The following is a 26,809-nucleotide window of genomic DNA, read 5'->3' on the forward strand; positions in this document are numbered from 1 at the left end:
CCTCTATCAGAATGATCCGTATCAGGCTGTGTGTCCCCCAGGAGGGGGTCCTGGGACAGGGACCTCCGCCGGGAGCGGGACTTGCGATGACGTTTCCCTTTGCCAGACGGGTTGCTCCTGTCCTGAGACGAACCACGCGACGATCCCGAGTGCAGCCCCGGCTGGACGTGAGGTCGGACTCTGACTGTCTCATCGGTCCAGTTGAAGACGGCCTCCGGCGTATCAAAGAAGAGGGTCTTGGAGTTGAAGATCACCCGGAGGAGGGCCGGGTAGAGCAGCGAGTACTGAATTTTCAGGCCACGCAGCTTGGCCTTGGCAGCCAGGAAGGATTGCCTCTGCTGGTGGACCAGTTTGGTATAGTCCGGGAAGATCATTATTTTATGATTGTCATATAGCAGGGTGTCCTTCAGCCGCGCTTCCCGGAGAATGACGTCCCTGTCGTGGAAGTTGAGGAGCCTGGCGATGATCGGGCGAGGCCGCTCCCCGGCCGGCGGCTTCTGTGTCAGGGCGTGGTGGGCACGCTCCACTATGAAGCATCGCGACAAGGAGTCCGGTGGTAGCCAGCTCTCCAGCCACCGGGACAGAAATGCGTCCATAGGCCCATTCTCGCAGTCCTCCGGAAAGCCAACGAAGCGCAGGTTGTTCCGCCTCGCCCGCCCCTCGGCATCCTCCACACGAAGCGCCAGGCCCCGTTGGATCTGTTCCATGTCGGCAATCTTCTTCTTAAGGGTACCAACATCTCCCTCCACTGCCGTGACCCTGGTCTCAGTTTCAGTAATGCGGGCGACGGCATTGCGAAGATCCTGACGCAGCAGCATCACATCGGCCCCCACCGCGCCAATCTTCGCATCCAGCATGTCGCGTGACTGTGTAATGGCTGCCATCAACGCCGCGTTGTCAGGTCCAGCAGGATGACCCCCACCAGCCGCCCCGGCTCCTCCACCATGACCAGTGAACTTGTCAATGGGTCCTGTCTTGGTGGCGGCCGAGCCCCTCGTCATGGCGGCCGCTCAGACAGTAGAGCAGTGACACGCACCTGTAAAAGGGCCGCTTCTCGCAATAGTCCACCAGCTTGGCACGGCGCAGATGTGGCCACTCTAGTTCAAGCCACAGGGTCTCCAACCACCGCCCCAGGTACCATAGGAGCAGGGTAGGGCAATTATCCGGGCCCGGCGCCTGTTAGACCCCTCAGTTCCCGGGGGGCCCCGCTGTGTCCACTCACCAGGGCAATGGATCCAGGCTGATGACTCCGGGCGGGGACCACCAAGCTAGAGGTCCCGGCTTCACCAAGGCCAGGTAGGCCGCCGATCTTCCGCAACCCCCTCCAGTCGCAGACCCCCCCGCAAATATGGTGAGGAAAGGCAGGGGATCCCACTGTAGGTCGTCAGGAGCAGGCCGCCCCGGATCGTGGCCAGCCCAGGCTGCGAAAATCAAGGTCCCGGCTGCGCCCGGGCCACCAGGCCGCGCCTGCCGCTCCGGTCCCTTCGCCGCGTCTACACCACCTGCAGGTCCAGCCAAGCCCCGGGAGGATAATCTCTGGTCAAATGTCCAATGTCCGCAGCAACCCCCTTTGGCACAGCTCCTCGCAGCAGCCCCCACAGCACTAAGCAACAAGAATGAAGGATGCAGCTCTCACCGGCATTGGAGCGCCGCCGCCAGTCCCAGCGGAGGGTAATGCGCCTGCCAGCGGTGGGGGGCGCCGCGCCCCCGGGAGGCGGAGGGCAGCAGCAGCAGAGCGTCCGATCACCTGCGTGAATGTCCTCGGGGCGGGGGCCGCTAAACTCGAGGCCCCGGCTCCGACAAGGCCAGGTAGGCCGCAGCCCCTCCGAGGCCCCCCACCGGCCCAGGCCCCCACCACCGGCAATGTGAAGGTAGGCAGGGCGCTCCGCTGTGGGCCGCCGACAGCAGGCAGCTCCGGAACGCGGCCAGGGAGCGGCAGCGCCGGCTCTGGGTCAGGTCCCCCGGTCGGGGACGCCAAAATTGAGGTCCCGGCTCGTCCGGCGGGCACCAGGCCGCCCGCTGCACTTACTCGCCCCACCGCCGCAGATGGGCTCGGCGCGTCGGCCCCGACACCAGACGATTCCCGGTGTCCTCCGCCAACACCACCTTGGACGCGGTGCACTTTTCGGGGTTCAGGGCCAGGATAATTCTAGGATAATCGGCGGGCCGGCGGGAGCTCTTAGGCAGCCACGTCCGCCATGATCGCCCGCTAAGCCCTGGGGTCCGATTTTTAATAGTTGAAATATAAGGCGCTTGTCTAGAATTGTGGAAAATGTGGTTCAAACCACGACCGAGATTTTGACCAACCTCACTGTTGAGCTTCAGGCTACGAGGCTTGTTTCTCTTCAAAATCGGATGGTGTTAGACGTCATCCTGGCAGATAGGGGCATAGCTTGCCGCGTGATCGGCAGCTCTTGTTGCATTTTTATTCCCGATACGGCCCCTACCATACATCTCGCCATTAAAAAATTACATTGATTAGCTAGCGAGCTACATGAAGAGAACGGTACTTGGTCCCTCAGTGGATGGTTCTGGGGCCTCTTAGCTACTTGGGGTTGGAAGATATTCATGGTCCTGGCAGGAGAATTTGGGATTATTTTCACATGCTGTTTATGCCTCCAATGTGGCCCAGCATGTTGTACCTTTTGTGCCAATAAGATAACGTCTGCTCTGACCCTTTCTCGACGGGAAAAAGTAGAGAAACAAATGATTCAGAAGGAGGTAACAGACCTCATGCAGATCGTTGAAGGGGTGTTTGTAGAGAGATGTAGTTATATTGGCCATAGTAGGCCAAAAGGGCCGTCTGTTGGGATATAAAATTATATATATTCATGATTGGCCCACTATGTACCATATAACCGTATATGCGTATGAATAACCGCATAGTATTATACTATATATGTTAGCTCAATGATAGATTCATGTAGGCCCGTTTAGACCTATTGATATAGCTAGGGCCACTTTGTTTCGTTTCCCTTCGTTCATGTACTGTTTCCCAGAAGTCACATGGGTTAGCTCTTGGTACGAAACCATCCTAAACCACTCAGTCTGCTTCTCTGATCTTTTGTGTGCAGCTCAGGGAAACCCAAGGTCGCACCTGCCCCTCTTGTGGGATGCGTGCATTCTAACAGAGCCCGTTCCTGTACTCCCCGCGTTTTAGATAGACAAGAGGGCGCCTCACTGACCTGCCCCCGGAATAGCTTCAGCTTAGCTACTAGCAATTAGTGGTGCCTTATATGGGTTTTCCTGTTGGCTTACTGACAACTTGTGTTATTCCTTGTAGGGTGTTAACCTGAATGTGTGAAAGCGTATATATGCTTTGTACCACTTGTATTTCGTCAGTCTCTTCTGCGCACCTCCATGGGTCCTGTAGACCGAGGCTCCCCTGACAGGGCTTGTATTTGATTGAATAAACGATTCGACCTTCTCCATTGCCGACTGCCTTATTATTCCTTTATGTTATATATGGGCTATTGGTAAGTATAGTCCGGCCTTGTAAAATTTGATTCCTTCACTGCCAAGCCATGTCTTCCCTGGACCGGAATCAAGCTTCCCAGGACCGGTTTCTGGCATTACAGCCGTATTCAGCTGGGCTTGCTCGAATCCAGTGGCAAAGTGAGCAAGAAACTCATGTCTGAGCATACCCTGCCAACTTATGGCAAACAAAGCAAAACCAAATGGGACGATGGACGGAGCGTTGACAATACAAGCACTCACCCCCAGTCAACTGATCTGGGTTTAATCCATCACCGTTCTTTAGCTCACTCTGCCACCCCAGTTCAGACATGGCCATATGCAAATCAGTCTGACCCTGTGCCTCATGGGAACAGTCCAGCCCGAACTGCCGAGCCATGTCTTCCCTGGACCGGACTCAAGCTTCCCAGGACCGGTTTCTGGCATTACAGCTGTCTTCAGCCGGGCTTGCTTGAATCCAGTGGCAAAGTGAGCAAGGGACTCACGTCTGAGCATACCCTGCCAACTTATGGCGAACAAAGCAAAACCAAAGGGGATGATGGACGGAGCGTTGACAATACAAGCACTCACCACCAGTCAACTGGGTGCAAACAAACAATGGATTTAGGCCCAGATCTCTGTACTGGGGTGAATGTATGACATTGTTCTGCATTCTGCCCGTCAACTGTTATTTTTGCATTTGTCACCCCGAGTGGAATGGGTATGCTCAGACGTGAGTCCCATGCTCTCCACACCACTGGAGTCAAGCTATCCTGGCTGAAGACGGCTGATAGCCAGAAACCAGTCCTAGGATGCTTGATTCCGGTCCAGCAAAGACATGGCTTGGCAGTTCGGGCTGGACTGTTCCCATGAGGCACAGGGTCAAGGCTGATTTGCATATGGCCATGTCTGAACAGGGGTGGTGTGGAGTGCAAAAAAACAATGGATTTAGGCCCAGATCTCTGTACTGGGGTGAATGTATGACATTGTTCTGCATTCTGTCCATCAACTGTTATTTTTGCATTTGTCACCCCGAGTGGGATGGGTATGCTCAGACATGAGTCCCATGCTCTCCACACCACTGGAGTCAAGCTATCCTGGCTGAAGACGGTTGATAGCCAGAAACCGGTCCGAGGATGCTCGATTCCGGTCCAGCAAAGACATGGCTTGGCAGTTCGGGCTGGACTGTTCCCATGAGGCACAGGGTCAAGGCTGATTTGCATATGGCCATGTCTGAACTGGGGTGGTGTGGAGTGCAAAAAACACAATGGATTTAGGCCCAGATCTCTGTACTGGGGTGAATGTATGACATTGTTCTGCATTCTGCCCGTCAAGTGTTATTTTTGCATTTGTCACCCCGAGTGGGATGGGTATGCTCAGACGTGAATCCCATGCTCTCCACACCACTGGAGTCAAGCTATCCTGGCTGAAGACGGCTGATAGCCAGAAACCAGTCCTAGGATGCTTGATTCCGGTCCAGCAAAGACATGGCTTGGCAGTTCGGGCTGGACTGTTCCCATGAGGCACAGGGTCAAGGCTGATTTGCATATGGCCATGTCTGAACAGGGGTGGTGTGGAGTGCAAAAAAACAATGGATTTAGGCCCAGATCTCTGTACTGGGGTGAATGTATGACATTGTTCTGCATTCTGTCCATCAACTGTTATTTTTGCATTTGTCACCCCGAGTGGGTTGGGTATGCTCAGACATGAGTCCCATGCTCTCCACACCACTGGAGTCAAGCTATCCTGGCTGAAGACGGTTGATAGTCAGAAACCGGTCCGAGGATGCTCGATTCCGGTCCAGCAAAGACATGGCTTGGCAGTTCGGGCTGGACTGTTCCCATGAGGCACAGAATCAAGGCGGATTTGCATATGGCCATGTCTGAACTGGGGAGGTGTGGAGTGCAAAAAAAACGATGGATATAGGCCCAGATCTCTGTACTGGGGTGAATGTATGACATTGTTCTGCATTCTGTCCATCAACTGTTATTTTTGCATTTGTCACCCCGAGTGGGATGGGTATGCTCAGACATGAGTCCCATGCTCTCCACACCACAGGAGTCAAGCTATCCTGGCTGAAGACGGTTGATAGCCAGAAACCGGTCCGAGGATGCTCGATTCCGGTCCAGCAAAGACATGGCTTGGCAGTTCGGGCTGGACTGTTCCCATGAGGCACAGGGTCAAGGCTGATTTGCATATGGCCATGTCTGAACTGGGGTGGTGTGGAGTGCAAAAAAACGATGGATTTAGGCCCAGATCTCTAAACTGGGGCGAATGTATGACATTGTTCTGCATTCTGTCCATCAACTGTTATTTTTTAGCATTTGTCACCCCGAGTGAGATGGGTATGCTCAGACGTGAGTCCAATGCTCTCCACACCACTGGAGTCAAGCTATCCTGGCCGAAGACGGCTGATAGCCAGAAACCGGTCCTAGGATGCTTGATTCCGGTCCAGCAAAGACATGGCTTGGCAGTTCGGGCTGGACTGTTCCCATGAGGCACACGGTCAAGGCTGATTTGCATATGGCCATGTCTGAACTGGAGTGGTGCGGAGTGCAAAAAAACGATGGATTTAGGCCCAGATCTCTGTACTGGGGTGAATGTATGACATTGTTCTGCATTCTGTTCATCAACTGTTAGTTTTGCATTTGTCACCCCGAGTGGGATGGGTATGCTCAGACGTGAGTCCCATGCTCTCCACACCACTGGAGTCAAGCTATCCTGGCTGAAGACGGCTGATAGCCAGAAACCGGTCCTAGGATGCTTGATTCCGGTCCAGCAAAGACATGGCTTGGCAGTTCGGGCTGGACTGTTCCCATGAGGCACAGGGTCAAGGCTGATTTGCATATGGCCATGTCTGAACTGGGGTGGTGTGGAGTGCAAAAAAACGATGGATTTAGGCCCAGATCTCTAAACTGGGGCGAATGTATGACATTGTTCTGCATTCTGTCCATCAACTGTTATTTTTTAGCATTTGTCACCCCGAGTGAGATGGGTATGCTCAGACGTGAGTCCAATGCTCTCCACACCACTGGAGTCAAGCTATCCTGGCCGAAGACGGCTGATAGCCAGAAACCGGTCCTAGGATGCTTGATTCCGGTCCAGCAAAGACATGGCTTGGCAGTTCGGGCTGGACTGTTCCCATGAGGCACACGGTCAAGGCTGATTTGCATATGGCCATGTCTGAACTGGAGTGGTGCGGAGTGCAAAAAAACAATGGATTTAGGCCCAGATCTCTGTACTGGGGTGAATGTATGACATTGTTCTGCATTCTGTTCATCAACTGTTAGTTTTGCATTTGTCACCCCGAGTGGGATGGGTATGCTCAGACGTGAGTCCCATGCTCTCCACACCACTGGAGTCAAGCTATCCTGGCTGAAGACGGCTGATAGCCAGAAACCGGTCCTAGGATGCTTGATTCTGGTCCAGCAAAGACATGGCTTGGCAGTTCGGGCTGGACTGTTCCCATGAGGCACAGGGTCAAGGCTGATTTGCATTTGGCCATGTCTGAACTGGGGTGGTGTGGAGTGCAAAAAAACGATGGATTTAGGCCCAGATCTCTGTACTGGGGTGAATGTATGACATTGTTCTGCATTCTGTTCATCAACTGTTAGTTTTGCATTTGTCACCCCGAGTGGGATGGGTATGCTCAGACGTGAGCCCCATGCTCTCCACACCACTGGAGTCAAGCTATCCTGGCTGAAGACGGCTGACAGCCAGAAATCGGTCCTAGGATGCTTGATTCCGGTCCAGCAAAGACAAGGCTTGGCAGTTCGGGCTGGACTGTTCCCATGAGGCACAGGGTCAAGGCTGATTTGCATATGGCCATGTCTGAACTGGAGTGGTGCGGAGTGCAAAAAAAAGATGGATTTAGGCCCAGATCTCTGTAATGGGGTGAATGTATGACATGGTTCTGCATTCTGTCCATCAACTGTTATTTTTGCATTGATCTTGATCCAAGTCGGATCCAAATACGTTGCGAATACGGTCCAAGCAAAAATGGGGGATGTCCTCTCTGTACTGTTCCTCAATAAGGAGTCTTTGCCTTTCAAGTCTTGATTTTACTTTTTTGACTGGGGTTGAGGTGGCTTGAGTTAAGATAGAATAACTTGAGGTGTGAACAGTGGCGCTGTCGCGGTCGAACTCTGCATCGCTCCCAGTGCTTGGATAGTAGCCAGAAGGGTATGCAGCATTGGAAGAACACCCACTGGAGGACACTGCACCAATAGAACATTGGGCATTGATAGAGGGAGCTACATGGAACAACATTCTAACCTATGGGGCCAGGTGGTACGCTAGAGGGGAACCCAGCCTTTTGAAATAAATCCAGCATCGCTTGAAAGAATGATGCCAGATCCATTCCCAGTGGTAATACTGAGAAAGGCAGAGTCAATGGGGGTATCAATGTCAGTGCCGGAGTCAGTGGAGTCATCAAAGCTGGTTGATAGGACAGCTCCACTAACTGTGGCTCTAGTGAAGACTGGGACTAAGAAGAGGTTCTAGGAGAAGTCTTAGCTTTGGACCTCCTGGGAGAATACTTCTGAGGTAACACCTTCTTTCCCTCAAAGATTTTCAAGTCCCAGATTTTTCTTATAAAGATAAAGTGGTAGGGAAAAATAGCGGAAGAGTGGCCTAGAATATGCCAATGGTGGTTACAGTCCAAGCACAGCAAAGAGGAACCTTACCGTCTACAGAGTACGTGATTGCAGTGACTGGGCAGGGGTGTGGATGTATTTTCAGTTCCATTTCTGTTCGAGACACACTGAAGACTCTTATAGTGCCATCGCTATATCCAGCCACAATGCGCTGATTCTCAGGGCCGCTGGTGGATAAGCAGACAGGGCTCCATGCCAAACAGAGGCAGCTCTGGTGAACATACAGACAAAAATGTGTAAACATTAGCTTTTATACCTCTGAAAATGGTAGAATTCTCTAAAGTACACGTTATCACACCCTTTATACTCAATCCCATAGCCTTGTCTTTACCCACCTGGTTAAGCACTTGGAACTGTACCACAAGCTCCATGCTGGCCAAAGACCACACACGCACACTGCCATCTTCACCACATGTGGCACAGTGGGATTCAGCAGGACTGAACGCCACATCATTTACCTGAAGAGAAGTAAAAAAAGAAAACAAAATGTGAATGATAGGAGCCCATAAAGCACATTTTGTACTGATGCCATCAGAGAGGAGGGAAAACAGAGTACAAAATGTAATACCATAAATGTTATAATTCTGTGACCATCACTCCACATCAAGAGGGGAAAAGTATACCAAACAGAAAGTAATGGACCTTTATTTAGTCACAAGCTGTTTGAATAGAGTACCAAACAGTGACATAGTAGTGAGAAAGGACATAAAGAAATGCTAATGGTCTTAATAGGTTTTTGAGCTCAGTCTTCCACCTGGCCATTGTTTCTGGAATTGTTTCGAAGCAAACAAGTTTACAGAATGTGATTGATGACTTCCACATGGCTAATTTGAAAGCTTCGGAGAAAGGGTCTTTCATCTTGTGGAATACTCCCGAAAACGGCTAGGAAGAGTAAGTGGATTTGCCATGGCTGAAATGTTTGCTGAATTTTACCATGAAACATCTGGTTTGGAGACAACTCTGTGCTTAAAGAATAGGGTACTTACCTTCGGTGACGTCTTTTCTGGAAGAGACTTTGTAACCACAGATTCCTCACCTTGTGAATTTCCTCAGGAGCCAGACTGGATTCGGAAACGTTTGTATCAATTCTCTCGCATACTGACAAGTGGCATCGTGCAGCTCCTCTGGGAATAGCACCGCCCCAATGGTGGTTGTCCCCTCAATGCACAGCGTGAGGTCCGTTGATTTGCATTAAAACAGTTTGAGGCAAGTTAGTCTGTTTTGATGAATTGAATTTATCCACTTTAAATGAAGTTTATGATCCACATTAATTCAATAAGTAGTGAACTTGGAAAAGAAAAATAGAACTGAAAACTCCAACTTATATTCCATTTTAGAAATGCGAGTGGGTTACAAGCCCCCTTCCAGAGCTATTTTTTACTTGTGTTTTCACCATTTGAATAACGGGAAAACGTCATCCCGCTAACCCACATAAGCGTGTTAACTAATGAGCATGTCGTTAATATTTTTCTGGATTGCATGACAAAGCAGTCACCATGGTACCACAGGAATATCTTTTTCTGGAATTCACAAATTACTAATCAACGGGACTTTCACTGCTATTTGTGAACTAAACCTGTATTGGATTTTTGCAAGAAGTGTCTGATGTTAAGGGTAAGAACAGTGTCGTTCAGTGACCCCAACCTTTCTGCTTAATTTTTTTTAGGAGTTAACATTACCCTGATGAAGGGCTCCCAGCAGCCAGAAATGCATCGGGACTACTACATTGGAATATAATTTGGAGTTTTCAGTAGTATTTTTATTTTCCAAGTTCACTACTTATTGAATTAATGTGGATCATAAACTACATTTAAAGTGAATGAATTAAATTCATGGAAACAGACTAACTTGTCTCAAACTGTTTTGACGTAAATCAAAAGACATCACGCTGTGCATTGAGGGGACCCTACCCCCCCCCCCCCCCACCCCCCCCACCCCCACCCCCAATGTAGCGGTGCTATTCCCAGTCGTTATCCACGCTCACGGATCAGTGTGCGATTCCCAATCTGCACGCACATCTTTATGAATTTGAAAGTGAGAGCAAAAGTCATTCTCTAAAATCCAGGTCTGCATGAACCACTGTCTGGCATCGTGCAGCTCCTCACCAGGACCGTCCCACCCTGTATGTTATATTGGAACCAAATATATGCACCAACTCCGAGCACTGTCCGTTTCTTTCTCATCTCTATCCACACCATTAGGTGCATTGCCATTTAAATCAGAATGTTACAATGTGCAGACTTACAGATTGGGATCTTATTAACAGACTGTATGAGTCCATTGCGTAGAACGGGAAGGCAGGTGGGGCAGTGAGGAATCTGCAGTTAGATAGTCTCCATCAAAAAAGGAGTTCCGAAGGTAAGTAACGTGTTCTTCTGATTAAGATTTCTAGCCACAGAATCCTTACCTTGTAAACAATAGCAAAGGCGTACCTCCTCAGCTGGTGGGCATCTGCGGAATGGCTAAGACAGGAAATCCCGCTAGAACGGACTTTGGCTATCCAGGTAATACTGCTTTGAGAATTTGTTGAGGGACGCCCAAGTAGCAGGCTGGCAGATGTTGAGAACTGGCACACTGCCTACCAGCACAGTAGTAGCAGCCTTCGGTCTGGTGAAATGGGCGCGCAATTCTTGGTTAGCCAATAGCAGATCTTGATACAGAACACAATTCAAGTGATGGTTCCCATTTGTAACACTTTGTCCTTTTTCACTCCTGAGAAACCGACAAGCTGGTCATCTTCTCAGTAATCACTGAGCACCCTCTTTAGGTCAAGACAGTGAGTTGTGCTTCCACCTTTGATGTGTGAAGGTGTGCATAGAAAACTGGAAAGGTGATATATTGCCCTATGTGGAGGGGAAAGGCATTGTTGTGTAGTTTCCACTAATCAGTAGGAACTGCGTGTTTGTGGGTGACATAAACTTTGGTATGTGCCAGACAGATTTCATGCATCCCCGCAGAATATGTTATCCCTTAGACTAGCTAGGTCACAGTGCCACCATAGCCCCCCTAAAGCTAGACAGGGAGCGAATGGCTCTGGCAACCACTGAACATGACAACTCTGTTCCCTCAGGAACCATGGTGACAGATCTAGAAACCTTCGCCCACTCACTCGTGCTCTCTTGTGCTCAGAGAAATAATCAAATAATACACAGAGGGAGGTTTCCAATGTTGACTGAACCAATCTATCAGCACAGTGACCAATACAAAAATTTCCACCATTGTGCTGAAACAACACATATATATACTAGCATATGAAATAATATAACAAACTGGCGTACTCCTACTATGCAGACCCTAACCTATGTGTCCAGGGTGTATGTGTGTGTTCTGCCAAGAATCCCGTTACTGGATGATCCAACCCCATTACCTGGTGGGTAAGAATGTAGCACCCTGTCTTAGTCCCAAGCTGGACACCCCTCACAGTGATATTAGTCAGCTGCTGGGTAAAAGCATCAGCCTGTAGAGACCTCCTGATGTCAGCAAAAGTGTCTCCTCTACTACACCTGGAAACAGATGTTTATTTATAGAAAAAGGCATCATTGCCATGGGCTGAGATTCTAATCAGGCTGCCATTGTTTTCTGTGCTACACACAGCTGTGTAGCCATATGGACGAAAATAACAAACACATTTAACAACGTATGTGTAGGCCTTGTAAACAGAGTAAAGGCAATATGACTATATTCTTGCAAAGTTGGCTCATTTGTGCAAAGTTGGTGTTTCTAGGAAATTAACCCAAAGTGTCATGAATGCAAAATGTGTGTCAAAAGTCGATGTTAAAAAGTGAAGGCAACTTTAGGAAAGACCAGTGTTCGTGTAGAATGGCAACGTTTTCTTCTAGGCCTAACTGGAACACATGACCGATTGATTATCTTGGGCAGAAAATCCACTTTCATCCTGAGGACTACTTTTTCCGAGAAGAACAAAGCAGAGATGATACAATGGACAACGCATGGAGTTCACTTACTCGCCTAGCTGATGTTATGGTGATGAAAAAGGCAGTCATGGTAGTTAGCAGGCGAAGGACGCAACTGTGCATCCGGTTGAAGGGTGTGTACATCAGGTAGATAAAAACCAAATTAAGGTCCTACTGTGGCATCACAAAAGGTGTTGGCGGAGCATGTGGGTAAGCCCCTTCAACAAAACATCACAATGGGGAACTTGAAATGGGATGGCTGATCAGGTAAGCGCAAGAAGGCCGAAAGGGGCGAATGAGAACTTTGGACTGTTGCCATAGCAAGACCTTGCTGGGCTAAACGCAAACAAAAGAGAAGAAAATCCGCTAACTGTGCATTCAGGGGTGGAATGTCACAGGAAGAATGCCAGTACACAAACTTCTCCCAGCATCCTTCATAAACCGTTTTGGTAAATAGACGCCGGGCTGCGAGGATGACACTACCTACTTTGGGTGGGAGTTCGAAAGCGCTCAGCTGTCATAGCTCAATCTACATGCATAGAAGTGCAGGCTGTACAGGCGTGGGTGCAAAACTTGGCCTACTGTTGCAACAGAAGGTCCTCCAGGAGGGGCAGCTGGACTGGAGGACAAATGTTCATGGCCAAAAGTTTCTGGTAACACACTTTCCTCACCCAGTCAAGAACCAATAGGATGACTTGGGTGCAGTCTCTCTTTATCTTTTTCAACACTTTGGGCAGGACAGTCAGGGATGCCCTGGTGTTTAAAGATTCCGCTAGGTGTGGGGTGACCAAGGAGATGCCCTGAGCATTCAGCCACTTTGAGAGATGTAGAGCGTCCCTGTACAGGATCCACGGCCGAACACTGCCTTGTTTGATCTAGTATACGGAGTTTTTCCATTTCCATTCCAATACATTATTTATACATGGCCATACTCATGAGTAATTCCACATGGGGATAACAGTACTAATATCTACCATTATTACCATAGCTGGAAGAACCTGCATTTTCATTCTCCCTCCCCCCACACACATGTCCCCCTGCGACGTGCTATTTAAAGAAGACTGAGTGCATCCGCGTGCTCATGGCATCGATTCATGGCTGCCGAGAGCGACGGATTGCCTCATTGAGTACATTCTTTCTCCTACCCCTGGCAGTGTGCGCTGCAATAGGGAATGCTTAATCTTTGAGATGATAAGGATTTCATTCATTTCCTCCTAGTTACACCAATCAGACAATGTTTTTTGCTCCGAGTGGTGAGTTATGAGGAGTTTTCCCCCCTTGGGGGCATCATCTCCCAATGCAACACCAGTAGATACCATGTTTCACTGTTTCTAGATCCCAATTTCTCCTGGGTTTGGCTATATTAGGTTCTGATTGTGTGAATGGATAAATTCCCTTAATATTACTCCATCAGTGAGTTTGACATTTTGTTGCAGTTGCGTGTATCTTTGCAATAAGACAGCGATTCTCCATACAGCAGAGATTTAATGTTTACCTTCTGCTTTTTACATATAGCCATGCCTACACTATATTATTTTATTCTTGCTGATCTGATAAGATGACAACGAGTTGTTAAAATTAAAGCTCTACATTTCGGTGATTTCTTTTTCATTCCTGGCTTACATTTATTAGTGCCAGCATCCTGTTTTTTAATCACACGGTTGCTCATTTCTATATATTGGTGTGTATCACAGACAGCAGACATACAGCAATCGTCTATTCGATACACAAGTTACCTGTGGTAGAGATGGCCTAAATAATTGTACAGACCATTTGATGGTTTCTTTACCCTCTTCATTGTGGAGAGTCCTATCTAGATTTGTCAAAACACTAAATCAAGCATTATCCTATTGTATATTTGATGGATTGTTTTCTCTACAAGCAGCTAACTGACCAAGAGGCACACGCCTTCAATGATGGTTCCAAGTGACTACCCGTTGAATAAAGCAAAGTTCACGATTGGATGTTGGCTGGACACAGCCAATTTTCTGGGCAGAGCAGTTTCTTTGTCGATGGTCTTACGTGGTCATGCCTGGCTGAGACTTGTTTTTCTGTGATAGTCTAAGCATTACCTACGGACATGCCCTTTCATGGGGTCTGTCTCTTCGGAGACAAGGTGGACTCAGCACTGGAGCTTCATGGATAGCAGAGCTACAGCCAGGTCCTTGGGCCCATCCATGGCCCCTCACCAACCCCAGTCTGCCTTTTGCTCCTTTCGTGGCCAAGGAACGGGCTTTCAGTTGCATCTTTACCAGCCACAACGGTGCACAAACTTCCCAGCCTCTGTGTGGCCTAGGATGCAGTACCCACAGACAACGTAGGTCGGGCAGCCAGAGGTCAGGCCAGTCCACCACACCCCCTGCAGCATCCAAACCCCTATGGTTTGCCTTCTTACCATCAAGGACACCCAGTGGGAGGCAGGACACGCCATCATCTTCCCCACTGGAGGTCTATATCATCAGACCGCTGGGTTCTTCAGATTGTCCGAAGAGGCTACTCCCTCCCCTTCGTGACTACCCCTCACCCATGCCACCCACTTGCACTAGGCTGACTGAGGACCTTTTCTCCTTGCTTCACCAGGAAGTGAAAGCTCTCTTGGCCAAGGGAGCTGTAGATAGGGTGCTGACACCTGAAGTAGTTATTGCCCCTACTTTCACATGCCAAAGAATGACAAAGGCCTTCGTCCTATTCTAGACCTGTGCCCCCCTCAATTTCTTCCTCAAGAAGGATAAGTTCAAAATTCTCATGCTCGCTCAAGTCCTGTCTGCGCTGGACCCAAGAGACTGAATGGTAGCCTTGGACTTGCAGGACACATACTTCCACATTCCGGTCCTGCCTGTCCACAGGCGCTACTGCGGTTCACAGTGGGCCATGAGCACCTTCTGTTTGACGTGCTTGCTTTTCGACTTACCAGAGTCCCTCAGGTGTTCACCAAGGTAATGACGGTGGTTGCAGCTGATCTGCGGAGAACATGGGGGCCAGGCTTCCCCTATCTTGATGACTGGTTGTTAAAGGCAGGCTCTCTCCCCAGGTTGTTGTCTTCCGTCTCAAGACTATGACAGACTTTCTGCACTCGCTGGGGTCCACTATCAATGTGCTACAGTCACACCTGACTCCCTCTCAGACACTCCCTTTCTTCTGAGATGTTCTGGACACGGTGCAGTTTCAGGACAAGGGCGAGTCCAGGATATTCATTCCATGCTACTGATGTTTCAGCGCCTATCCTGAATTTCATTGAGACTGACTTGGAGGCTGCTGGACCTCAAGGCCCCCTGCATTTGCTTGAGACACATGACCGATGGCATATGCCGACTCTGCACTGGGACCTGAAGTTCCAGTGGGTGCAACATCAGGGGAATCTCTCCAGCATGGTCCAGATCTCTGAGGGAACTGCAAAAGATCTGCAGTGGTAGTTAAAGAACTGTGATGGGGTCAGCGGCATGCCCCTCTCCCATCCCCCAACCAGGTCTTACAGTGGTGACAGATGCGTCACCCCTGGGATCGGCCATTTGGGAGAGGTGGCGATCAGAGGACTCTGGTCTCCAGGTAAATCCGGACTCTACATCAACATCCTGGAGCTCTGGGCGATCTGGCTGGCATTGAAAGCCTTTCTACCCTCCATCAAGGGAAGGCTAGCGCAGGTGTTTACGGACAACACCACTGCCATGTGGTACTGCAACAAATAGGGCGGGGTGGGGCCACGGGCTCTCTGTCAAAAGACCCATAGTCTCTGGACATAGCTGGATCATTAGGGCATATCTCTGGTGGCTAAACACCTTGTGGGCTTTCTGAATTCTTGGGCATTAAAACGCCTAGCGGACCTCGAATGACATTTCCATCTGGGGGTGATCCAAGGTCTCTCTAAGTAGTAGGGAAAGCCTTAGTTAGATCTGTTCACCACTGTCGAAAACACTCTGCTGGAGTTTCCAAGGCGGCTGTCGCTCAGAGGCGCTTTTCGTCACGAGTGGGGCTCAGGTATTTTGTACACCTTTCTGCCCATACCATTCCTGTCCTTGGGGCTCCGGACTGGGTTCGGAGAGTTTGGTATCCTGAGCTGTTGAGCATCATGATTGGCCCTCCGATCAGGCTGCCCCTTCGGTAGGATCGTCTGTTGCAGCAGAGGGTTCTCTACAGAGTGAGTGATGGTGGCCTGCTCGCTTTGCTGGTGAGGACGTGCCAACCTTGCCTCTTGCTGCTACGGTCACACTTGGGTCGCTTGCAATCGCTAGAGCCCCCCTCCCAAAAGCGGACCCGGAGCCTCCTTCCATGCGGAGTTTCGGCCCACCTGTCTGATGTGCCGCTCCTCCCTGCCTGTGCCCCCTTTTCGTGCTCACGCTCGCAGGTTACGAGTTGAGCTTGGTGTCCATCGCCCTTGCCTCCTCTGGGATTTGGCCCTGTCCCTGGGTCCTTGGCGTGCCGCCCTTTGACGCCGACTCATGAGTGGGTCCCTCCACTTCCTGTCGTCCCCCTCCCTGCTGCCTTTGTCCTTGTGCCCTTCGGCCTGCAGAGGGGCAGGTTGACCTGCTCTTTTTGTGGCCGCCTCGTCCCCCGGTTTGCTTCTGCTTTGTTTCTGCTGGATTGCTCTCTTCCGGCACGTGGAGGTGCCGGTCTCAGTGCTTATTAAGCGCTTTTCTTCTGTTTGTATGTGGGCTACCCTCCACTAGTTTTTCCCACGAAGGCCTCTCTAACCCCAGAGTAAGGATGTTCACTAAACTCTCCTAATACCAATCCTTTTAAAAACGGAGATAGGACTGCCTCTATCACTTTTGATTGTGCCGCGGACCCTCCTCCATTTTGTGTACCCCTCTTCTTCCACTTTCACTGGTAGTTTTCACAAGATGGCCTCCTTATTACCACGGATGTCATGGTCACAAGTCACTCCTAACAACTATTTCTAAGGTAACTGAAGTTGGACTGCCTTTTTGCAACTAAGACTAAGGACTATCATTTGGGACAATACATTTTTTTTTAAATGCTGTGTACTTGATGTTTTCATATGTTAACTGTTTTTTATCATTATCCCATTGCCTATTTTGTGTTCCTTACATTGGATTTTTTTTTAATACTCTGTCCTTACATATGGTCTTACATTGGCTATTTTCTAATCTGACGTTACCTTTCTCCCATTACCTGTAGTGATTTCTCCACATTTTCGATTTACTCCTAAGTCCAGAACCTCACCCTTACTGTGCCTTTCCTCTGCATCCTTCCCATTGGCTCTATACGTCATTCTCCCTTATGATCTCCCCCTATTGCATGCCTCTCTAGACCGTCTTAATCTCCCAAACACCCTGCCGCACCGTTAGTAGGAAAACACGTCCAATAACCCCATCCCCCTCCTATATTCCTCTGACTTCTATCACCCCCTCTTTCTACTCCTTTGTTTCGCCCTCGTCACCATATTTCTCTCCACCCCTCTCCTCTTACATAATCTCCCCCATCCTACTTCAACCCCTGTCACCTCACTCCTTGTTATCCTCCTTAATATCTCCTTTCCTCTCCCCCTCTCTCCTTCCCCCACTCCTTCAACCAGTTTGTCCATCATGTCCCACCTTAGCTCCACCCCCGCGTTCCGCACCAACCTCACTCTCTCACGCCTTAGCACCCTCCTCATCAGACATGGCCCAAACTCTTGGTCCATTCCCTTCCCTCCCAATCTCTCAAAAAACGGCAAGTACATTTTTAAACATAAAATACTAATACGGCATCCCGAAACCCTAATAGTGGATAACTACCACAGCCTCACGTCCCCCATAAAAACCAACTACCTTTTCTACACTAAACGCCCCTCCAAATGGAAGAGCACATTCCTACGCCATCTCCCAATCACTAAATCTAACAATATCCCCTACGGTTTCAAACTCTCGACTGCTCCTTCCCTCAACTTTCCCGGTGAAATTGAAATCTCCATCTTCAAAACTGGAAATATCCTCATTCAAGCCCCTGAACACCACCTCAATATCTTTGAACATCATTTCAGCACACTGTCCCACTTATTGTCCTTGTCTACCCCTCTCCCCCAACCCACTCCTAACCCTTCTCCTTCCCCCCAAGCTCACCACCTAGCCCATCCCATTACACCCCCTTCTTACCCTACCCTCCCGGAACTTACCCCCTGAACTTAATGCTAATGTTGCCTCTCTGCTAACCCCTTACACCTACTCTGCCCCCCTAATCACCTCGCCCTCCCCGTTAACTGTCCCAACTCTCTCCATGCCCGTCCCTCCCGCACACTGCCAGATATCCCCTCCATCCACTCCCCCAGGCCAGGCCTCCCGCCACAGAATTCCACTTGTCATCCCCTACACCTCTCACCCTCTCTGAACAACTGTCCTTCACCTCCGAGCAACTCCGAACTTGCACACCCTCCCCCAACTGCCTCTATAAATAGCCAGTCCTCCCCAAGCCCCTCCACCCACTGTCTGCCAGAACCTGGCACCCGACAGGTCTCCCACCCTCTCTGAACAACAGTCCTCCACCCCAATCAACTCAGAACTCCCCCGGCCCAAACTACCTCTAGAACCTCCCAGTCCTCCACCACTCTCCTCTCCCCTCTGACGGGCGGTATTCCCCTCCCTCCCCCCCACAGACCTCCCTCTCGCACTCAACTACAACACCTCTCTCGCCCCCTCCAGACATGTCTCCCTCCTCAAACGCTAAACCTCCTCCAACCAACTTAGAGCATACCTCACCCCTCCTGCTGACTCTGATACAGTCCACCTCACTCTCTTAACCCAGACACTGTGCAGCATTGATTGCAATATCTTCTCTCTCCTATCCGAATTAGTCCGACTTAGAGAGGATTTTACTAACTTCAAATCCTCTAAACCGATAACCCGCCCCTCTTGGCCCAATTCGCCAGGCTCTCGCCCCCAAATATTCATTAATCCCACACCACATCACCATCACTCACAGAGACTTCTTCGCACCTCAAATGACTACTCCACCTCCAACCTCTCCGACATCTGCAGTTCCTACCCACCTAAGGCCTCACACAAGGATGCAGCCTTTTCTCAGTGTAACATCCCTGTTATTATTGGGACCAGCTGAATTCTCCCCTCTCCCTGCTCGCCCAGACCGCCCCCGCAACTTACCGCCATCCACTCGTGCCCCCCCCCCCCCCCCATAACTAACCTCCTCCACCAATTCTAATCGCGCTAGACAACGGACTCACCGCTGGTGCAAGAGGCTGCTGCTGCTTCTCCGTCAAGGCTGTTGGACTGCTTTGGCGTTCGCTCCCCCGCCTCCCCCTGTGCGAGGTTGCCATTGTCGTTGTCATGCGGGAGTTGTGGGGGTCCTCCACGGCGAGCAGCGCTAGCTCTTGCCCCCCCCACGCTGCAGGAGCAAGGGGCCGGGAAGAAGGAGCCGCGAGGAAGGAGGAGCTACCCTGCCTGCCCGCCGAGCCTGAGGCAAGAATCACCATCATCCGCCGCAAGCCGCGAGAGGCACCCGCGGGAGGCACCCCTCGGCGGCATCTTGCGGCAGCCACAACCTCCCCGCATGGTGGAGTGCCTCACCCCGCCTTGCTGTGCCCCGTTTGCTACTGTAGCTGGGGTGGAGGCAGAGGCCGCAGAGGGACTGCCCGAGGGCTGCCGGTGAGTCCAGCTACTCAGTTGAACTGCCTAGTGTGCCCCCCACCCCCCAAAAAGGCAAGAGCGGGTGCAGGAGCCGGCGGCGAGGAGCTGTCAATATCAGGCTGTGTTTGCTTGTTTGACCACTGGAGGGAGCCCGCGAGTTGTGCCAGAAAACACCAGAAACTCCATCTTCACAGAACTCGAATGACAGGAGCAAAGTCAAAGTCAAAAAAGCTTTATTTCGATAAAATTTCATTATCATAAAAGCAAGTTTAAAAAGAATTGATACATAATAAAATTAGTTAGACATATCCAGTTAATAGCAAGAAATACAACATTTGCTAAAGTTAATATGGTTTAAAAAGGGATTAAACAAGGTTTTTAAGCTTTCTGGCTCGAATAGCCCAAGCCCAGAATAGAAATTTGGCTAAGGCACAGACATAGGGTACATGACTGTCCGAAACAAGTATCCTGATTGCCGCATCGTGGCTCCTAGTTCCCAGTTGCCGGCACAGGTTCTTCAACCAAACCCTTCTTGGATTGGCATATTCGCTACAGACAAATAGGAAGTGAGCCAGTGTCTCTGGATGGACTAGACAAGAAGGGCACAGGTCAGTTTTGTAAGGAGAGGAGTTCCATGTTTTAGTAAAAGTGTTCAATGGCAAGGTACCCGTTCTGAATTTAAAATACAAAGATCTTGCAAACGGTTTCCCAATTATATCTAAATAGGGTTCTCGCATGGGAATGTCTTTAAACTTCAGGAAGTCCTCAGTAAGCCTGCCAATTGATGTGCTAGAATGCCTTTGGGAGCAGATCCAATCCCGATAAAGATTTTTAAGTACTTGTTTTGGTGGAGAAGTTCTGCTTGACCAACAATCCAAAAGGCCCAAGTTCGACAGTAAAGATTTCATATCTGTTAACCATTTGACTCTGGCCCAATGTGGTGACGCCATTATTTCTTCCAGGCCTCTGGCGTAGGCACTAAGTTCCTCTACCCGCCAAATACGGGCCCATAACAAGAGAGGGCGAAATTTCGCAATTTCGCCAATCTGGGTACAGCCAAAGTCCATAAATAAGGGTAAAAGTGGGGTGCTTTGAGGAAGGGACATTATTTGTCTGCAGAAATTATTCTCGGATTTTTGGAGAGCTGATAAAGATGCAAAGCCCCAGAGTTCAGCTCCATAAAGTGCAGAGCTAACACCCTTGGCGGCATAGATCTCTAGGACTGTTCCTATTGGTTTCAACAAACTGGAACGTTGCTCCCTCAATAGGGCACCTGTGATCCTTTTGTGATTTAGCAGCATCTTGTCTAGATGAGGAGTCCAATCCATTTTGTCTGAGATGCGTATCCCTAAATAGTCAAATACTTTCACCCTTTCCAGGGTCTCAGTGTTTAAAATAGGGGGACGCACTTGCTGTTTGGGGGGGTTAAGAACAAGGTATTTTGTTTTGTTGGTGTTTATAACCAGACCCCGATCAGTGCAAAAGGATTGGAAATTATCCAAGAGTTTCTGTAGCCCCATAGGTGTTTTGGAGATTAGGAGCGTGTCGTCCGCAAAGAGAAGGGTCGGTACACGAACCCCCGCCAGGGATGGTTCGTCAGATGGAAGTTTCAGTAAATGCTCAACCACCCCATTGATGTACAAGGAGAAAAGGGTGGGAGCCAGCACACATCCCTGGCGGACCCCTCTCTCGACCGGAATACAGCCCGTTTTCTCCCCTCCAGAGCCCCACCTAATTTGGGCAAAGCTGTCCTGATGGAGCCTAACTAGTAGGGATAGTAAGTACTGTGGGAGCCCCATATTAGCCAGGACCCTCCACAGCAAGTCCCGGGGGACAAGGTCAAAGGCAGTCTTTAGGTCGATAAAAGCGAGATAAAGACTGCCCTTGCCTATCACTACCACCTTCCAGTAGATCATCATAAGCCTAAAGGCCTGCTCTATCGTACCAGTGCCTACTCTAAAACCGGCCTGGAAGTCGGTAAGTATTTTATTTTCATCTACCCAGTTAAGTATCCTGAGTAGAATAACTTTACCAACAACTTTTTGGCTTACATCTAGCAAGCTAATCGGCCTATAATTGGACGGGTCATCCCTTGGGCCTTTCTTATGGATGGGAACTACCTCTGCCCCCTTCCATGACGCAGGAATGGGGGCACCCCTACAAATGGCAAGAAGGAGGGAGTGGATTAATTTGCCCCAAGTAGCAACATCAGATTTTAGCAAGTCCCCCGGGATGCCATCAGGTCCTGCAGCTTTCTGTGGTATGATGGAATTAATAGCATATTCTACTTCCTTCTGTGTGAATTCAGGATCACTGGGGAGAAGAATATAATTAATATAAGGGAGGGATTGGGCAGACCCTCTCCCGTTCAAATCATTATGACAGGAATAAAGTTTGGCAAAATGGGCCTCCCATACCTGCCCCGGGATATTACAGGTTATGAGATCAGAATCCGGTCTGTTTCGTGCCCTTATGGCGTCCCAAAAGGATTTAGAGTCTTTTTTCAAGCTGGCTTCCTTGAGGGTTAGCCAGTAGGCATCCTCCCACTCCCTTTTAGCAACCTGTAAGGCCTTTTTATGGTCTCTTCTAGCAATTTGGATTTGTGGGGGGGACTTCCCTTTAACTGCCTCTATTAGGCGAGATTTGGCCTTCCTGCACATTGCCGAGTACCAATTGTGTTTGCCTTTAGCTTTTGGTAAAGAATTTTGTTTCCCTGGGGGCAATTGGACCCAAAGGAGGTCCCCTATGAGTTTTACAGCAGTTTCGAATGTAGCGGTGGCCACATCTGCTGCTATAGTTTGGTCAATCGAGCCAATTTCGGCTTGCATGACCTTAACCACTTCATCTATTGCTGATAGTTTATCGGCATTGCACATGATCTTACTCCACTTTAGGCGCCTGCCACAAGTGGCAACAGTAATCCCCTGTTGGTGGCTCGAAGGGACTGGTGATACTTTGGCGGGCCAAGGATTTTTTAAAGATAGAGAGAGTGGGTTGTGGTCGCTCTCTATTGTATTGGTGATAACCATGTCGTCAACATGGCTCCAGAGGCCCCTGTCCAGCAGAATATAGTCAATCCGTGTGCATTGACCAGCTCTGTTGAATGTGGGAGCACCCTGCAAGTCAGAACGAGTGCGACCGTTGGCAGCTCTTAAGCCGAACTCCAATGTGAGTGCATTTAGGTGGATTGCACTGCGAGTCCAGCGTTTGATGGGGGGGATAGAGAGGGCTGGAATACCCCATCTACTGTCCTCCTCTCCTAGGTCTGGTACTCCTTCTAGGGGAAGTGGTTCGTATGTACAATTAAAATCCCCTGCTATTAGGATATGCCCAGGTCCACTTTGCTCTCCTAACTGAGCTTCGAGCTCCAACATTGTAGGTGAGATACACCCGTTTTTGGTTCCCCTAATATATACATTATAAAGGTCGAGAATCATGCTTCCCCGTAGGCCCAATAGTGAGACACCAAGAATATCCGGGCTTCTTGGCTTCTTAGTGATTATCCTACAATTTAGGAGGATACTTATCCAAATGATAAGCCCCCCCGATGGCCGCCCCTTCCCTACCTTAGATTTTGCTGCTGGAGTAAAAATAGTGACAAACCCCACCCGATGTAATGGTTCAATGGCCCATGTCTCTTGAAATATACAGATTGTATGGGCATCGACCAGGGCATTCCACTCTGGGAGGCCTAATTTCCTTGAAATCCCAGCAAGGTTCCAACTAAGGATCTTTAGCTTGCCCTGTGCTAAGTTTCCATCTTGGATCGCAGTACCTTGGTGGTTACATGGATCACCGCTGTCCCTAATTAGTATGGGTGATAGCACCTCTAAGTTAATAGGGAGAATTGACTCCGACACAGGATCCTTGAGACTGATGTTATCACTAGGGAGGTTAATATCTAATCCTCCCTTAGGGGAAAGTCAATCGACCTCATCCAAAACACAGAACCTATTTGGATGGGCAAACTGTGTATAGGAAGGGTTGAAAGACAGGGATGGAGACGGATCCTGCCATGGCTGTTGCCATTGCTGATTAGTAAATAGTGGCTGAGGAGGTTGTTGCCACTGCTGGGTGGGTTGGAAAAAAGGAGGAAGTAAGGGCTGGAAGGGTTGTTGCATGATGTGGGACAAAAGATGGAAAATTGGGCGGTTGTTGCCAATGGTTAGAGGCATATTGAGGGGGACATGCAAGCCCTTGGTTACTTGGTCGGTGGAGGTTGGGTCGTGTCGAGTTGGGGAGGAAGTAAGACAGGGGGAGTGGTTTAGTCTGGGTGGCTGGGCCGCTGTTAGGGGCATTACAAATAAAAGTCGCAGCCCCCACATCCCTAAAGTTGACAGTAATTACATCCCCTGGTATTGTTTTCTTGCTCCTACCCACCCAATCACCTCTATGCACAGTAAGAATTTCCCCACTCATACTACTGGGTAATGGTCTATGTATTTGAAGCCACTGGGCACATTTATTTCTAAGCTCTACATAAGTCTCTCTAACTCCTTCCTTCAGTGGGGGCACAGCAGTCAACACAACCACAAAAGGGGAGACTTCTCGTGGCAGACTAATAGACTTAAAACGAGTCTGCCTTGGCTTAGGGACTTCAGGATTATTAGTAGCATGGGGGGCTGGGATGTTCGTGGGTTTTCCTTTAGGGTCCAAGACTTGGGGAGTGATAGCAGCTGGTTGCTGAGCGGGTAAGGAGCTGCTCGCTACTTTTAATGATGGTTGAGCAAGATTTTTTGCAAAGTGGGGAAGATGTGTTGCTGATTGCTCTTTGGATGGTGGAAGGTTTTTCACTTTATCAGCTGTGGACTTGATGACCTTAGTTGGTGGTTGGGGATTGGGTGGTGGTTCTCTATGCCCTTGTTGCTGAATAGTCCCAGACTCATTGATCTTATTGGGCCATTTAGTATTAATGAGAGATGTTAATCTATCCAGTTTAGAGATCAAGGGTTTGATTTGGGCCACTATTGTAGTTTCAAGATCATGCTTGAGGTCCGTGACCATATTTTCAACCCAGCATGGAATGCCAGGCGTTGTGTGTGAAATAGGTGTCACCAGATTATGGTTGCTAGCTTTAGTTTTGGTCTTCTCTTTAGATTTGAATTTAGACTCCTTGGTTTTGGGCTTAGCTATTACTTTTGAGGGAATGCAAGTAGCCTTATCCCTGGAGTCGCTGGGCACGTAAGCGGTCGACCTTGTAGTTAACCCATCCAGGTCCGGCTCCGTCTCTCTGGGTGTCCGACAGGCTTCTAGGTCTGGGGTCGCCTCCAGATCCACAAAGGACGGATCCGAGTCTGAACAGGTAACCGACAAGTCGACGGCACTCGGTACTGTAACAGTGCCCATAGTAGCTAAGGGCAAGGGCAGGGAGCAATTATTCAAGACTTGCTGGGAAGGTGAATGCGCATTTACGAGGGAGCCCAGGGAAGAGCGCTTGGCCTCCATGAGGTCGAGAGAGACTCTTTTCTCTAGAAGTACAATGCTCTTGTCAATTGTCTCCGTTACCCGTGAGATAAAGAGGTCAATGGGGCCAGTCACTTGAGCTACCTCTGCAGCTTTTTTGGTGCAGCTTCTTGTTTTGTGGCGCATAGTTGTCGCTAGCGATGGACAGGCTATACCAAGTGTCAGGTGGCTATGGCCTCAAGAAAGGCTGAATAGCAACGGCCTACCTGATTGATGATCTCAGGGCAATAAAACAGGGATTCAGGGCCTGGGCCGTCCTCTGCCGTCCTTGAACGGCCTTAAACGGCCCGCTCTTCGCCCCGGTGGTCGCCCCGCGCGCGTCCCGCGTGCGCGTTACCCACGCAAATTATAAAGACTAGGCAGGATAAGGGGGCGGGAAGAGGACCAGCTGCGGCCGATCTCCGCCGCTCGGAATGCTGGTCCTCGCAGTCCCGCCTCTACCCTGTCAGCAGGCTGTTTGGATCCACAGGGCGCGTTGGTGCACAAAGCACAAGTAGTGGCTTGGAAGGGATAGTTCTCCAAAAGTGAGACTCGCCTGCGAGCGGCTCCCGCGAAGCGGGGGCCGCGAGGCGTTGCAGGAAGATCAGGCAGCAATCAGGGACAGCGCTTCCTTTGGCGAGGGCTCACAGGGCAAGACTCACTCCCCAGAGGTTTTGAAGAGAGGAGGAGGGGGCGGGAAGAGGACCAGCTGCGGCCGATCTCCGCCGCTCGGAATGCTGGTCCTCGCAGTCCCGCCTCTACCCTGTCAGCAGGCTGTTTGGATCCACAGGGCGCGTTGGTGCACAAAGCACAAGTAGTGGCTTGGAAGGGATAGTTCTCCAAAAGTGAGACTCGCCTGCGAGCGGCGCCCGCGAAGCGGGGGCCGCGAGGCGTTGCAGGAAGATCAGGCAGCAATCAGGGACAGCGCTTCCTTTGGCGAGGGCTCACAGGGCAAGACTCACTCCCCAGAGGTTTTGAAGAGAGGAGGAGGGGGCGGGAAGAGGACCAGCTACGGCCGATCTCCGCCGCTCGGAATGCTGGTCCTCGCAGTCCCGCCTCTACCCTGTCAGCAGGCTGTTTGGATCCACAGGGCGCGTTGGTGCACAAAGCACAAGTAGTGGCTTGGAAGGGATAGTTCTCAAAAAGTGAGACTCGCCTGCGAGCGGCTCCCGCGAAGCGGGGGCCGCGAGGCGTTGCAGGAAGATCAGGCAGCAATCAGGGACAGCGCTTCCTTTGGCGAGGGCTCACAGGGCAAGACTCACTCCCCAGAGGTTTTGAAGAGAGGAGGAGGGGGCGGGAAGAGGACCAGCTGCGGCCGATCTCCGCCGCTCGGAATGCTGGTCCTCGCAGTCCCGCCTCTACCCTGTCAGCAGGCTGTTTGGATCCACAGGGCGCGTTGGTGCACAAAGCACAAGTAGTGGCTTGGAAGGGATAGTTCTCCAAAAGTGAGACTCGCCTGCGAGCGGCTCCCGCGAAGCGGGGGCCGCGAGGCGTTGCAGGAAGATCAGGCAGCAATCAGGGACAGCGCTTCCTTTGGCGAGGGCTCACCGACTAAGGAGCAACGACTAAGGCGCTGTAAGGTGCTGCTGGCAGGTGAGAGCACTGTAATAAACAACAACAACAACACTACCAAGCACCACCAAGCAGGGGAAGGGGGAAGGGGGAGCTTGCCATCTTGACCCCTCACTGCCCCCCCCCCACCGCCCCGTGTGCTGATGTGCCGTAGGCAGGCGTGCTTCGAGCCCCGAGCACTGTGAAAACACCACCG

At 50.3% G+C, this 26,809-nt stretch overlaps 1 protein-coding gene across 1 annotated transcript in view; it reads right to left on the minus strand.

The window, feature by feature from the left end:
- Positions 1-26,809, minus strand: part of WDR90 (WD repeat domain 90) — a 1,374,469-nt gene that overhangs the window by 209,309 nt on the left and 1,138,351 nt on the right. The window contains exons 37-38 of the mRNA XM_086941318.1: positions 8,444-8,566; positions 8,139-8,319 (exon numbers count right to left, since the gene is read on the minus strand). Of these exons, the coding sequence (XP_086797444.1) occupies positions 8,139-8,319; positions 8,444-8,566 (304 nt within the window). The remainder of the gene's footprint in view (positions 1-8,138; positions 8,320-8,443; positions 8,567-26,809) is intronic.

This window comes from Lissotriton vulgaris, chromosome 10 (assembly GCF_964263255.1).
Source record: "Lissotriton vulgaris chromosome 10, aLisVul1.2, whole genome shotgun sequence".
Classification (NCBI taxonomy): domain Eukaryota; kingdom Metazoa; phylum Chordata; class Amphibia; order Caudata; family Salamandridae; genus Lissotriton; species Lissotriton vulgaris.